Source organism: Brienomyrus brachyistius, chromosome 8 (genome assembly GCF_023856365.1).
Source record: "Brienomyrus brachyistius isolate T26 chromosome 8, BBRACH_0.4, whole genome shotgun sequence".
In the NCBI taxonomy this organism is placed as follows: Eukaryota; Metazoa; Chordata; class Actinopteri; order Osteoglossiformes; family Mormyridae; genus Brienomyrus; species Brienomyrus brachyistius.
In genome coordinates, this window is record NC_064540.1 from 29,204,631 (window position 1) to 29,220,400 (window position 15,770).

The 15,770-nt window shown below is 37.8% G+C and overlaps 2 protein-coding genes across 22 annotated transcripts in view; one reads left to right on the forward strand and one right to left on the reverse strand.

Moving 5' to 3' along the window:
* Nucleotides 1-962: 962 nt before the first annotated feature.
* Nucleotides 963-9,276, reverse strand: LOC125747359 (uncharacterized). The gene is made up of 11 exons (XM_049022550.1): nt 9,242-9,276; nt 6,546-6,632; nt 6,051-6,191; nt 5,775-5,914; nt 5,508-5,644; nt 5,310-5,403; nt 5,068-5,167; nt 4,694-4,947; nt 4,419-4,605; nt 3,944-4,071; nt 963-3,853 (listed from the first exon to the last, which is right to left on the reverse strand). The coding sequence occupies exons 2-11, from the start codon at nt 6,625-6,627 to the stop codon at nt 3,536-3,538; spliced, it is 1,581 nt and encodes a 526-aa protein (XP_048878507.1). The 5' UTR covers nt 6,628-6,632; nt 9,242-9,276; the 3' UTR covers nt 963-3,535.
* Nucleotides 9,277-13,615: 4,339 nt separating this feature from the next.
* The window catches only part of nfasca (neurofascin homolog (chicken) a), a 100,309-nt gene continuing 98,154 nt past the window's right edge, over nt 13,616-15,770 (forward strand). For 16 of the 21 annotated variants that reach the window (XM_049022457.1, XM_049022458.1, XM_049022455.1 and 13 more), the window contains exon 1: nt 13,617-13,802. The gene's annotated coding sequence lies outside the window, so the exon portion shown is untranslated. Of the gene's footprint in view, nt 13,803-15,770 lie in introns of all 21 variants that reach the window. The other 5 variants (XM_049022469.1, XM_049022474.1, XM_049022475.1 and 2 more) reach the window with 2 other exon arrangements.

Consider the following 15,770-nt stretch of genomic DNA (forward strand, 5'->3'; position numbering starts at 1 on the left):
AATCAGTGCACCTTGTTGGGTAGAGTGAAGTGGTTCGATTATTGTAATAGGATATAAATTGTCATGTTTTATTTATATTTATTTATAATTTGTTTTATAAATAAATATAGATATTTTTGTTTAGGAGAGATTTTAAAAGGAACAAGAGAAAACTATATTACATTATAACCAATTTTATGTCTTGTATTAATGTTCTGTTTAATTGGTTAGGTAACCTATGTTCAATAAAAACATGCTCAGAATTTATTTTGACTTTGTTCATTGGGCTTAGGTTATTTAATGTTTGTGGTTTGTGTTAGTAGAACCTATTAAAGCAGAAACATAGGAACTGTATACGCATTTAAGTATTTATCAAAAGTCATATCGTCATCGCAATACTGAATAATGTTATCGCACATCGCAGATTTTCCTGATATCGTGCAGACCTACACAGCAAAATTCGAAGTGTTTAAATAACACTTATAGAGTTAAATTTAACACTGTTCACGAGTCTATTTGGTCCCATTCGGAAGTGGTGTTAAAGTCACTCTTTCCATAGTGTTAAATATTTAGAGTAAAATTGACTCTAAGTTGAGTAGAAATTTAACACTGAGTAACACTGCATAGTGTTACTTCAATGCAACACTACTAGTGGTGTCATATCATTTACTCTTTCACAGTGATAAATTACCTCTATTTGAGTAAAATCCCATTGATTTTTAACACTGAATTGAGTTATTAGAAATGAACACTGGAGGTTCGAATAATTCTGATGAGAGCTGATGTTACTCTATACTGTGTTATTCATACACTAATCTCTGAGTAAATTTTAAAAATCATTTTACATCAAGTAGTGTTATTTCAACTCTTCCTGTGGTTTTACCTTTACACTTCTGTCACTGTTTTGCAGCATGAAAAATGTTGTCTTTAATAATGCTTTTACATGTAAAACAAATGAGCAAAAACCACAACTGACTTCAAAATAGGTTTAACTGCTTTATTTTAATGTCAGGCTAAAAATATTAAAACATCTCATGTAGTATATAAAACACTTTAAAACAATGACTTTAGTTCTACATAAAATGACAATATGGAACAACATACAGGGAGGAATCTGACGTGCCATACTTCAGTTGAAGATCAAGCGGTTTGAAGTAACACAGCTCATTTATGTTTAACACTTTCAGAACCATATTGGGATGCATTCTGACCCTAAATGCATGGTAATGGTCATCCAAACACAGGGTTTCCATCAGTTTTCCGCAGAGCAATACAATGTCATCTTTCACAGCAATACTCTTGATCTTACAAAACACAGGCATCTCAGACACTACCTCTGTACAGATGATAAAGTCAGGGCGGTACTCTGTACCATGATGTTTTATCCATTTAGCTGAAAACACACTGGTAGACAATACAGCTCCAATTTTTAAGGCAATTTCTGGACCTTCTTTCAGCTCTCCAAGTGTCACCATCTTTCCTGGTCCTAAAGCTAATTTTTCCAGACTAAAGGACTCCCAATACATTGCCATACAACTTTGGTGTTTTTTGGCCAATGTCTTTGTAATGTTTTTAAAGCTTTTTAATTGTTTCTTAAAGAAATTATGTTTGGCTTCGTATCTCATGCACCACATGTGCAGAATTGGGCCAATGTTTCGGATACTGCGAGGGTAATGTATCATGAAGTGATGCTTTGGTAGGAGACTGATTGTAGGAAATAACTGCTTAAAGAGCTGATGATGATCAATAATTAAATGTTTGAGGTAGATGGTCATACCTTCTGATAGCACTGGTGAAAATATAACATTGACAATTTGTAGAAGCAGAAGTAGAAGATGCCAAAGCTTATCATCTGTCTGTACTAAATCACCAAACAGCAACGGAACATTACGCAATAAGCACCAAGACTGAATTGCATTTAACCCTAAATCATTACTGCCATCAAACAACTTTACCCTTGGAGGGCGGTTTCGTCGCTGATTGTAGCCATAGTCAAAGGCATGTATTCTACCAGCAAGCTGTTCAGCACTTAGGAAGTTCTCCTGAATGTACTGCAGAACAAGTTTCACCTCTAACTGAGCAACTCCCTCCAAAATGTCATGCATGATATCTACAGAAAAATTGTTAGCTGTGTTGAAATATTTAAGTGAATTCAAGAGACAACTGCGTTTCACACCACATACATGAGGTAGCGTAGGATCTCTTTGTAAACTTTCACAGTGCTGCTTATGCATATCAAGAGTTCTTAGTACAACACCAGAATCATCTTCACAGAACACACTTTGAAAACAATCTTTCTCAAGCAGACAGAAACGACAACAATATCGAGCTGCAAACGACTCCACAAACCCAAACAGACTATGTAAGCCAAGATTATCCCCAGTGACCTGGACTACAGTGCCATGAATCAAGTGTTTAAACATGGGAATTTTCAGGCCCTCTGTCTCAAGTACTTTCAGATCATTGACAAGTGGCTCAAGTATTGAATTAAAGCCATAACGCTTGGAATCTTGTGCATGAAAAAGAGCACATAAATGAATATTAACCAAAGAGGAATTAAAGATTGGGGGAAAATTCCTTAGTGTAAAGTATATTACACCTAACTTATGTACACCCTTTTTAGAGCCCAAGGGATTTGCAGTTTCAAAGTCGTCATAAAATAGTTGAATTTGTAAGGCATCTTTTTCTGTAGAAAATAGGGGACTTCCTTTAACATAGGCAGCATCGTGTAAATCTGTATACACACCTTCTCTGGGTATATTCCTGGACTTGAATATGTCAACAACATGGTGGTTTTGAAAGATTTGTTTCAATGTTTCCAAAATGGGAACATATGCAAACCTATCAGTTACAATGACTTGATCATAAGTCCCTGTAATCTTGTTTCTTCTACCATCAAATCTTGTGCCAAGCACAATTTCAACAGGGTCAACAGTTGCCCATTTTTGTTTAAAGTGTCTATTTCGTTTAGCTTCTGAATTTAACAGTGTGAATGGGTTTTCAAAGTTTTCGAATGACTGCTCAAATTTGTTTTTACTTGTGGTGTCCTGTGAAGGTAAGCTCTGTAAGGCTGTATCTTTAGCCTGAGTATGAATCTCAAAAAACAGTTCTTCCATTGAGGAGACAAAACTATTTACAGTAGATTGGCTTAATCCCGCTGCCCTGAGCTGTGCAACAGCAGAGGCACACATATCCAGAGTGCTTTTATTTGACTTCAATATTTCGGATGTTGTGGGTGTCTCTTCTACATTAGTTGACACCACCTCCCCTGCACTGCTAACTTGTTTAACTGCCACATCAGGCTGGAGATTAACATCAGTGTCAGCCTGTTGGTCAAAATAGTTAAGGTGTTTGGTATTTAAATGTTTTCTAAAACCAGAAAAAGTACCAAACACACAGCCACAGCCACGCTGGGCACATTTAAGGCGAAGATTTTTTCCAGGTAAGTAACCATGAACTAACCGTAAATGCCTAACAAGCATTTTTGAACCAGTAAACTCAGCCTGACAGACAAAACACTTCATGGAGGAATTCAATGGGATTCAAACTTCAAGCACTAATGAAGCAACCTTGCCCTTACTTCAGCAACTCGGGGACTTTCTTTGACTTTGCCAACATCTATGTTGTACACAGTGGTTTGGATGAATGTGTACATGTTGTGAAGCATGGTGTTGTAAGATGTACCAAACACAAAATGTGCTTTAAACAATTCATCAAAAGAACCTAGAGAAGAGGTTGACTTGCATGGTATGGCGTTCTTGTCAAGAATAATGAAGTACTGGTGGATGTCATTCTTCTTCACCCCAACAGCCAAGAGGTAGGGTTGAGTGCTAGTAGTGATGGCATCAAGATGCTCTTGGATATTTGTCCCAGTCTGAAAAGATAAATACAGACAGACAATAAGAACCAAGTGGTTATAATACTTAAACTGGTAATTCATACCCTAAAAAGAGAAAACACAAACCTTTTTGAAGACCACAAGATGCTTTTCCGCTTGGGAAGCTGACACCTTTCCTGGTCTTTTCCGACCCTGTCCAGATGGTGGAATCAGATGTAATAGCAATAAAATTGTTGAAAGGTCACTGTCCCAACCTGCAAAAGATTTGTTTTTAATAAAGTTCAGTGCATCTGCATTGACAAAATGTTTAAGACCCAAAATACAAAAAGGATAGCTGTTCTGTGACAGATTTTCTCCTATTTAAAAAAAAATATTACAGCTGATTCAATGCCTGTATCTCCAGCAAGTTTTAAATATTATATTGATATGTAGATAATGAAATTTGATGCCAATACATTTCCTATCAAACAGTATGTATACAAAATAAGCAGCCACACAAAATCAAAACGGGTAATTTTTGATTTTGGTCATTTAGAGCAGCTTCTGTCTGCACCCTGTGAATGTGCTAATCAAATTAAAAGAAAATATACAAACAGCTCACCAATGTCAGCATTAACTTCAGTGGCATCCTCAGGAGGGTCAGCTGCCAGCAAGAGTTCTTCCAGGTCACTGGCAGAAGGAAGCTTTCTGCCTTGTTGGATAATCTTTCCTTTGAATGTTGTTGGCCACCTCTCCAGAAACCTGCCTGATACATCCTCACCAAACATCAGTACAAAATCCTGTTCAATCTGTAACAGGGATAGATGGAGAGTTATACCTACTGTCTACAAAATATTAAAGTGTATTTATATTGTCAAATTAATGACAAATATTTACCAAGCCTTTGATATCTTTAAAACGTGGAAAATAGGACAGTATGTTGCTTGACAGCAAGGGGTCAAGGACCATGTTGCGGCGATAAACTGCTGTCAACTTCATCTTCTTCTTGACTGTGTCTTCATCAGCTGAATGTTTCATCAGTGAGATTGCTTCCTTGCACTCATCCTCACTCAGCACCTTCTCTGTAACAAACTGCAACTCTCGTCTTCCAGTTGGTCCTCCACACTGGTTTTCACCCGATGATCCATCTCCTGATGATAGACAATATGAAATACACCTTTACCAAAACTGATGACATTTGATATACATTATTTATGCAGAACCACAATTTGGAACTGCATTGTGCATTTCCACTGAATTACAAATGTTACCTCCAAATGATAATCGCCTGTCTTTAGCACTGCATCTCCTTATGGTTTTAATCCTCCAGGCCAAGTACCCAGTGCCACTCTCACCATCATAATAATGTTCCTTGGAGGGCGACATGTATGGACATTTTGTTTGTTAGCAAGTTATGTTACAATGAAGAGTTGATAAGGACATGCATTTTGGCAGAATTTAAAATGCTTAAATCTGATTTTAGTTGTATCAGTTATTACTGTGAGCTACTTACATAGCCATTTTTGGAGTACGGGTCACTGAGGTAGGGGAATAAGGTTACAATTCCTCTGGCATACATTTCTTTTACCTGGCGTGGTGGTGATGTTCTGCAAGATCAAAAGGCAAAGAACTTGTCAGCTTCCCTGGAATTAATACAGATTTAAAATAATTTAACAACTATAGTAAAAGCAAAGGGCCTGAAAAAAATTACCCATTTTTTTCTGTCATGTCAGCTACCAGTATGTTCACCATTTTTCTTCTGGTTTCATCCACCAAGGACTTGGTTCGAATGTATTCATTTATTATACGTTCTCCGCCAGGTTTGCTGGTGAGAATGGATTCCACCAACTTGAAAACATAATAAAAACATTCTACATGTTATCATAACCAATGCAGTTCAGAGTATATAAACTACTCACAAAATAAGGTGATATAACAATGACGCTGTTAGAATATATAGAAGTCAGTTAACTCTTACTTGCTTAGCTTCTGCGTCCAGCTTCCTGCGTTTCCTAGAAGGGCTGTCTGAAAGGATGACCGTGTCCTGTGAATCTGAAGAATGTGACGATGATAACTGCGACTGCTCAGGAGACACTTCTGTAGCAGCTGTTTCCAAACCTCAAAAACGGGAGCAAAACAAATCAATTTATACTGTATGGTTCCTTCATAGACACATTTTAAACACTCAATAAACAATATAAAACTGATAAGAAAAAAACTTGCTTCTAATGAAACAGACATCACTCAAACAAACCTGTGTCATATTTGATGGTTAGTACCCCAGTTGAGGGATCCGTTACTATATCTTCAAATACATCATCATCCAACTCAGTCCCTGAACTGTCAAAAACTTTCACACCTTCTATTATGGCTGGCACACCAAACTTTGCAAATGCTGGAAAAGACGCACACAAGTGTGTGTAAACAAAAGGATTACATGACATTTAATAATTTTACTTTACCTAAATGAAAATCATTTCAAGATACATTTTCAAAAGTGACTCAGGTAAATAAAAACAAAATGAAGAACCACTAACAAATGCTTGATACGTGTATAGATGGGCACAAGATTAAAACGGTGTGACTCAGATTATGCTGTTTTTCCACTAAATACACATTCATAACTAAGAAGAAATTAATAAAAATTATTCCAAAATGCAGATCATTTTCAATTAATCTTAAAAAGCAGTTTGAGGAAACTAAGTGACTAAAAGAACTTGAAGCCCCTTGTACAATGTTGGTTTCTTACCGGCAATCAAAAATTCCTTAAGGCTTGGCTCAGAAACTCTGACAAATTTCTGCACACCTCCGAGTTTTGCTTTAAGCAGCATGCTTCCTGTAGACAGTAATTTCTTATAGTCAGTGCACTTCATTGAACAATAAACAGAAAAAAGTGAATATTAACAGTCCCATAAATACGAGCAAAACAGCCCTGCAGTAACCCCTCCCTATGTTTATGGTGTCTTCCATGTTACATTTATTTGAGTATAACAGGTGTTTCAGCTCTCTGGCTGTAGTTTGCGGTGGTTGGCTAACTTCATTGGCCTATACTAACTGAGTGTTTCATCTACATGAGAATTACTATCCATCCATCCATCCATCCATTTTCCAAACCGCTTATCCTACTGGGTCGCGGGGGGTCCGGAGCCTATCCCGGAATCAATGGGCACGAGGCAGGGAACAACCCAGGATGGGGGGCCAGCCCATCGCAGGGCATGAGAATTACTAGTACTTCTAAATAACTACCGAAAATCCTGCTTCACTGTATTGAAACCATGTCATGTAATGTTACTCTACTCATAACTTGAAACTAGAGGTCGACCGATATGGGTTTATCAATAGCCGAAGCCGATAATTAGGAGTCAGGGTCAGCCGATGGCAATATATGCTGCCGATTTTTTCTGGCTGATAATTGGACGTTTTCCCCTCTATTTGCATGGTAAAATATCACACTAACAATAACAAACGATACAAACAAAATCTCAACTCGGCATTTATTGAATACTGACTTGAGTAAATTTAAATATAAACTTAAATAAAAACACAATACAACTTGTAAACAATAAAAATAGCAGGATCAGAATCTCTTAGTGCACAATATAGCGGCAAACTCATGTTTTTATGTTCATGTTATCTTCAGTTTTAATCACACTTCCAGTCCATTTTTGTTCAGCCATCAGACAGCAATTACTACAACAGAAGAAAAAAATGCAACATTAGCATTTTCATTATAGTGCCTTCATCTTCAATTCATTCTACAATTCCAGTATTCCATGCACATTAAAACAATAACACTCATATTTTGAAAGAAAAAACACTAGTAACCAAGTGCATCATGGTATGATGAGTAGTGTACAAGGCTGTTGTTAGCAGACAGACAGCTAACAAGCCAAATTCACAATCATAATGCAGCCATCGCAGAAAATAATATAACTGTCGTATTAGACAGCCTTGTATGCAAGGACAACGTAAGCCCCTAGAGATAGTTTCCGTCAACAACGTCACAAACTGCGCAAACTTGTGCACTTTTTATCTAGACATCTGACAAATCGTTCGAATCTACGCTGTCAGATGTAAACAAGTTGCAAGGAAGGACCATTGTTAGCCTCGGCTAAAGTGAAAAGTTAAAATAATTTTTGATTAAAAAACGTCCGTGAGCCCACCAACAAGTCCACAAAACTGTCAGTTGGTTGAAGACTCATTATCATCACACCAGTTCCCCACAGCGTAATTCACGCTCTATTTCAGTAGCGCTCCCGTTTCTTTTAGATCAACATTCCATAGCAAACCAGTTAAATAAATAGGTCTTTGAAAGATCAGAATTTAAGCCTTACCGTTTTCTCCCTGGATTCTTTCAAAACTTCTGGCTGGGGCCCTGCACAAGGCAGCATGGGTCACGTGTTCCACAGTAACAATAACACCGGGATATCCGCAGACTTGCCTGTCTGTAAATCGGCGTACTACACTCGCATATCGGCCAATGCGGATACATTAAAACAATGTCAAATATCGGCCCGATATATCGGTCGACCTCTACTTGAAACCAGAGCAAAAAAACAAAAACACAGTTAAATTACGTTTACCTTCTTCAGTACAGTGGTGCAGCAGCCTCCCCAAACCTTCCCCATGTGTCTGTTCTTACCACAGTCTAATCGCTAAATTTATCTAACTTAGCACTAGAGAGTCAGCATTTCCTTCAACGTTAGCTTAACATACTGAAGTCTGGCAATTGCAAAACAGCAAAAAGGAACAGATAACGTTACTTGTGTCAATATCACCATTCAACATTAGTAACGTCACCATCAAGTCAACTTATTACAGATACAAATGCTGTCATCTTAAGTTCAAATAACTAAAAGAAAGCATTATAAAATGGATCCTGGACCTTTTTTTTTTTTTAACTTTATCAAGCTTATACCGCGTGTTGGTTGTAACCACGCATCACTAGTTGAAATAAAACAATAACCCTACTCAAAACGTCCTCCATAGAAACCAAAAACAAGTGAAAAAGACGTAACGTTAGTGTAAAATGTTAACTAGTTAATCGTTACCTCATTTAAAATGTAAAGGTAACGAGCGGACTGCCCGCGCACCTAGGTTAGCCAAAATGCTAGTTAGCTAGTTAATGTTAATACGGAGCTCCCAACACATGGAGGGTTTAATTTAGCAGAATTTCGAACATGCTAGAACACAACACAATCTCCACTACACACTGCAATAATTTTCGAACACTGGCCTTACAGTCTTAGCCAACACCGATAGCAGCCAACTTGTTTAGCTAATTAACGACTTTACGTTTGCAATTAGACACGGTCACATTTGCTTCTGGAACAAAATGAAATATTTCAGAAATGTGGACAGTCAGATTGTATCGTTATTTTAACATGCTGCCTGTTGTTGAAAATGTCCAATTGTTGGTTTAATAACCAAATATGAAAAGCTTACCGTTGTAACTCGCCTGCAAAAAATGGCGCCGTGAAAACTCCTATCGGTTTGAAAATGAGTCTGTGGTGGGAGGAGCTTTCCAGCTCCAGATTGCAATAATTTATTCAAAGTTACCACTATGTCAATAGTTTTCACTCAGCTGCGTGACTTACAGATGTTATACCAAGCATTTCTGTATGTAGCATAGTCTTTCCATATTGTGGTTTTCTTTGAACAGATCTCTACTCGGATTTATCTAGACCATTATTTATATTGTTCTTGTGTCTCTGTGTCTTTGTGTGTTGTGACAATCATCACATAAGCAATTTCCTCCGGGATCAATAAAGTTTTCTGATTCTGATTCAGAGTCATTCTGACACTGCGTCTTTTAACTCCGCGAATTAACACCAGCACTGGGGGGCGTTTTACTTCAGCTGTTGTTATAATGACTCTGATAGAGTCAATACACTTTAACACTGCAAATTTAACACTGGGAATTTTACTGTGTAGTACAGACCATCCTTGACAATAGCTGGCACCCTCTTCACAGAATTGTGGTGGGTCAGAGAAGTAAATGTAGTAGTTGTCTTCACTCACTGAACTGTAGAACAGAATGTTTTAGAAGATCATTTGTTCCTATGGCCTTGAGATTTTATAATGCTGTTGTCAACACAAGTGATTTATAACTTGGTTACCACTCTGCCTTCCAACACTGTAACAATTGGCTCATCTGTATTATTTTATTTTCATTTATTTACATTTGCTCTCTGGGCTTTTATAAGATTTTTAACAATGTTAAAAATAATTAAATTAATATTTAACAATGTGTTTGAGACACTGAACACCTGAATTTCCCTGAGGGGATGAATGAAGTATGTAAGTATGTATGTATGTATACTTGCTCTAAGAGACACAGGTACAAACCTTCAGTGTTTATCAGTTATTTAAAAATGCATTATGCTTAAACAATGGCATAACAAATTACATCACCCAGAACTGAGAACAAGTGCATATTGAATAGCCTAAGCTCATGACTTTCACCAAATATTTTTGACCCATTAGAATTGATACAACTAATACACCTGGGACAACTATCCACAAAAATGAAGCAGCAGAGAGTTAAGTGGCAGCAGAAGATGGAAAAGGAAACTGCAGAAGCCATTTTGTAAACACAGGAAATCTGACATTATTGTCACACCCCGTTTGTCCATCCTCCTGTGTGCCACGCCCCCCTCGTTAACCTCATATGGAATCCCAGTGTTATCAGCTGTTTCGAGTTGTTTCCATTAGTTCTGTGTATTTAAGTCCACGTCAGAGCATGTTTCTCTAGTTTTGTCATTATATTGTTATGCCTTTTTGTTCCGTATGCCTCTTCGTCTCCCTATTAAATCCCTTTTTTACCCCAGTTTTTATGTCCTTTGCCTGCTTCCCCAGTCCGTGCCGGGCAGTTTGTAGCAATTATGGATTTTTACTTAAAAAACACACATTATTGTGGGAAGTCACACAGAGATGTTTTTTGGAAAGGTAGAAGAGTTTCTAGGGTTGGTTTGAAGTGTTTCCCTTTGTCCTCATACCCACACATTAATAGCATAACTCTCATCCAGTCTGCCTCCAGTGTTCCCACTTATCGCATTTGTTGCCTCATTATTGTAGTATCTGTGCTATAAAAATATATTAAAATCATGCTTTTCATTGCTCCTTCATCCTTTATACATGGCTATTATGTCTTGAGAATTGTGTTAAATGTCAGAATCCCTTTCATTTGAAATAGACTGTATACACTGTGTGCAGAATTGTTAGGCAAGTACTATTCCTGGAGATCATTTTTAGCAAAAGTTGGGCAGACTTCAGAAGATGAATTCAGAAGCTCTCTTGTGCACACAGTAATTTTTTTTATAGAGAATGTTACATTTGTCTTTCATACAGAAAAATTAAAGAAAAACGCTTGATTATCAGTGTGCAGAATTATTAGGCAATCAGAAACTATTCACCATCAACAGAAATAATAAGAAACAATTTTTGTTATTCAGTATATTTAAGGAATAACAAACTATCAGCTGTTCTAAACAGCCCACTTCACCCAGTTTAATGCCCAATATAGCCAACTTTCTTCTTAATGGCCTGTCGCCCACTGAACCAATTAGCTTTTTGATTTGATAGGACCACCACCTAGAAGCTGCTCTGAGAAAGGTACTGCTTGCTACTTTGGTACAGCTCACACTTTGGTAAGGTCCAGTAGTTCTCAATGGGGTTGAGTCAGACAGTGTTGGGAAGGTTACTTTTAAAATGTATTCTACTACAGATTACAGAATGAATGCCCCAAAATGTAGTTTGTAACGTTTTCTATTAAGTTATTCAATTTGAGTAACGTATTCTGAATACTTTGGATTACTTGATATATTGTTATACTTTTTACAACTACATGAATGTAGCAATCACATCCTGCAAATTCTTGTTTGCTTTTCTCTCGGCTGTTAAGCCCAAATCTCCCTGAATAGACAAATATTTACTGTAGAGTGTTACGGTCCAGTTTAGCGTTAGAACGCAACAGAAAGGAAAGGGAAGAGGCAAAGGGAAAAACAGGACAACCAGGGGCGGAGGAAAAGGAATATGGGACACAATGGGATCTTTTTTTACGGTTTTTTAAATATTTTATACACACTTTCACAACAATAGATGCAACAGACTTTGGGAGTGACCCGGGCCAAAACAATAAACAAAACAGTGCTACCGAACTGTCACGCCCAGCTCGTACGATCCTCGTGTGTGCCACGCCCATCTGATTATCCACGTGTGCTTCCCCGATTGTACCTAGCTGTGTCCGATTATTTTCACCCAGTCCTGTCTATTTCAGTCCATGTCTTGCCTTCGTTCCTTGTCCGTCATTGATGTTGGTCGATGTTCGAGCCCTTGTTCCGTCTGTGCAACCCTGCTCTTGAATAAATCCCCAGTTTGCCCATACTCTGTCTGCCAGCCTGCTTTGTTGCCTGCTCTCCTGCCTGAGCGATCACCCGTTCTACTCTGCATTGTGACACGAACGATTCCCCAATCTAAGCTAAATCTGCGTGAAAAAAACACAAACAAAAACAGCAATACTAAGTCCTATCTCCCTAACCAAACCAACAATAAATTACCCGTCACGCAGAACAAAAATGGCAGTCACCCCATACGTACCAAAGCACAAACACACAGGAAACACAAAAGCCAAAATGACAGATCCGAGGGGAAAAGCAAAAGAATGACCAACAAACAGGCTGGAGATCAAGACCAAAGAAACAATCAGAGCTGGGCTGAAAGGGTGAGGCGAAAATCAGAAACCAATAAACAAAACTGTCATACACGAATAATCCAACAAGAATACAGCAAACCAATAATCAAAAGCAATGAGCAAGAGCTCCTGAGGTGGTCTAGCCGCCGTCTTTTCTTCTCAGGACTCGGAAGTCACTTTCATCTCATCTGTCCCCAAAACCTTTGTACCATCAGTCTTGAGATGTGTCCGTGCCCATTCTTAATGTTATACCTTACATGCCTTATTGAGTGGAGGCCACGTTTCAGCGTTTATATTTAATTTGACACAGAGGCAGTTTATGGGTGTTTTCTTCTCTCTACAAGCCTCTTCAGTCCTCTTTGGCTGTTGATAACAAAAAATTTGATTGTACAGTGATCACATTTCAAAAGTCTGGCAGTTTCGATCGTTTTGCGTCCCTCTGACTGGTACTTTACTATTTTGTTTTTTTTCCTGCCTCTTTGGTCCATTTTAATAGTAATACTAATTTGCTTAATAATTCCGCACAGGGCAGCATCTATGTTTTTCTGCTTTTATCCAAACAGAAAGTATTCAGTCCAAATACTGAACATTTTGCTGTTTTTAAACACTTAATTCTTAGAGATTCATCTGGACTCAAAATATTGGTCGGTTGAGAAAATACAAGTGAAATACACACTTGCCTAATAATTCTGCACAAAGTGTAGTACTGTACAGTACTGTGTAATAATGTACATTGTACTTTATTATTATACTGTATTTATTGTTGGTAATGTCTTACTGTGTGTAATTTATCGATTAAGCTTTACCATATATATGTACATGAAAATCCACATTAATCCACATGAATGAGGAAATATTTCTACATACCACAGTGCCAGTCTATCATTATACAGTGGTACCTTGGAACATAAACTTATATTCCATATATTTGTTAAATTTCATAAGAACACAAGAAATCTACAAACGAGAGGAGGCCATTCGGCCCATCAAGCTCGTTTGGGGAGAACTTAACTAATAGCTCAGAGTTGTTAAAGTCTTATGTAGCTCTGATTTAAAGGAACTGTCAGTTAGCTACGTCGACCCCCTGAGACGTACGTTGAGCAGGAGAAGGCGCGTGCGTGCGTCTGCCACGGGAGCGCGCTCCAACCAAGGATCGGCTACTGCAGCTTCACGGAGGCAGGCAGAAGTAGTGTACGCTACTGCATTTCATAACGACGAAGTACAAATGCTTGTTTTTTTCCCCAAGTAGCCATTGTGAATCTACTGGAAATATCGTGACTGAAATAACTTGAGGTCTTCGCAACTGCAATACAGGTAAATATGCGAAATGTTATTTTGTTACCTGACTAATAATAGCTCCTGCTCGCATCGGCCAATACTGGTTATAATATCCTGTCGGATAAAGGCATGGGAATGGAGAAGAAAAAACATATATTATGACATTTCTAGCGATTCTCTGCACCTCTTGCTATCTTTTCTTTTAAAAGCGGTGCAGATTACTGTGTTTTCGCAGAGCAGCGACATCGCAGCCGCAACGCTAAGTGATGCGGCGGCGATTTCGCTGCTCTGCGCAAACATTAACCTGCAACGCTTCTTAACGAATTATGCGAAGTTCTAGGAATCCCGAGTACTATCTAAAGGTGCCATTCATTAAATCGCAATCTAAAACTGCACACCGACGACCCAAGTGTCTCGAAAAACGTGAGGTTTTCCGGTGATTTAGGCCGCGTAGGTTCACATCATTGAGAAATAACGTGCTACGGTAAAACCGGCACGGTGCCAAAATGTAATAGCTTTAACTAGCAACGACGTTTAGCAAGAATCATTGTCAGCAGTATCACGCTTATATCTGTCTTGTATTCTTTAATGTGGATTCAAACGGGCACATGCTTTAAAGACAGGATTCATAAAGACAGGAATCATCATTATTTTTTCTGCTTGTTCATTAGATTGGAGAGTATAGTTCTCTTTCAGGTTCCCCCAACGTGTGCAAAATCTAGGTATTTGTATAGGTATTTATCGTTTCCATCTCGTCTTTAATCAAAGCAATTTCTGTATGGAGGGGAGAACATTTGAAGGATGTATGAGTGGGCCTCTACAAAAAGAATTATTTTTATCACATAAAAATGGTGTTTCAGATCATACATCATTACTGAAATTCTTGTGTGTGCAACTGTGATATATTCTTGGGCATGTAAAATATTTGATTCCAGGTTTGTGGCACTTAAAATAAAATGTTGGAATGCTGGTTGTTTTCTATAGAGAAATAGAAAATAAAACCATTTTATGTGCTTGGTATAATCATAATTTCAACATAATTTCAATTTGTAAACTTACATTCAGTGGCCACTATATTAAGTAGACTTGCTCAGAAACAGTCTGCATTGAGAAATAGGGACCATATGATGTGCATGATGTAAGCAATTTTAGACATGACACGATTATTGGTGCCAGACATTGTGGTTCCAGCATCTAGGAAATGGGTACCCTCCAGGGACATTAATGCAGTACATTGTTTAGAGGTTACAGAGAATAGTGTGATAAAAAAAAAAAATCATGGGAAGTTCTGTGGCTGAAAGCACTGTGTTAAGATCATTCCAGTTTAATTCAAGAAATAACATGCATTACCATTTTTGATTCTGAAATTTGACATGAACTACACATGTTTCACAGAACTTGCAAATGTTCATTTTTTAAATTTGCCTTTGAAATATAGCACATTTTGTACACCGCGGGTGGCTAAAAAAATTGATAGAGTGCTTTCTTTTGAGTTTTGCTTTAATTAATAATATTACAGCTACATGACTCAGCTATAGCTTGTTGAAAAACTCAGACTACTTTTTCATGCTATGGCAAAACTGAACTTGTGCCTAAGTCTAAGTGACTTATGTCGAATACTTATGTTCCACACTGTATGTGGTGTTGTACCTGAGCAGTTGATTCTGATGTACTACCTGAAACTCAAAAGTTGAGCCAAACCACAGGAATGTGCTCTAAGGACCAGCTCACAGATTGCTAAACTTGGAACAAATCAGAAAATTTGAGGATTTAGAAACATTTACAAATATAAAATCTTGAGACAGGTAGCCAAAAAATGAAACGAAAATAATGCACTATTTCTAAGTCAACAAAGCAAATCTATGACATTAACCATAATTCTTTTGTACATATGGTCAGAACTCCCTGAATATTATCCCTTCTGTTGAAGCACACATTCACGTGACACTCATGTAATTTAATCTGTTCATCTGAGGCTTGTTCAAGTAAATCAACTTGCCACCA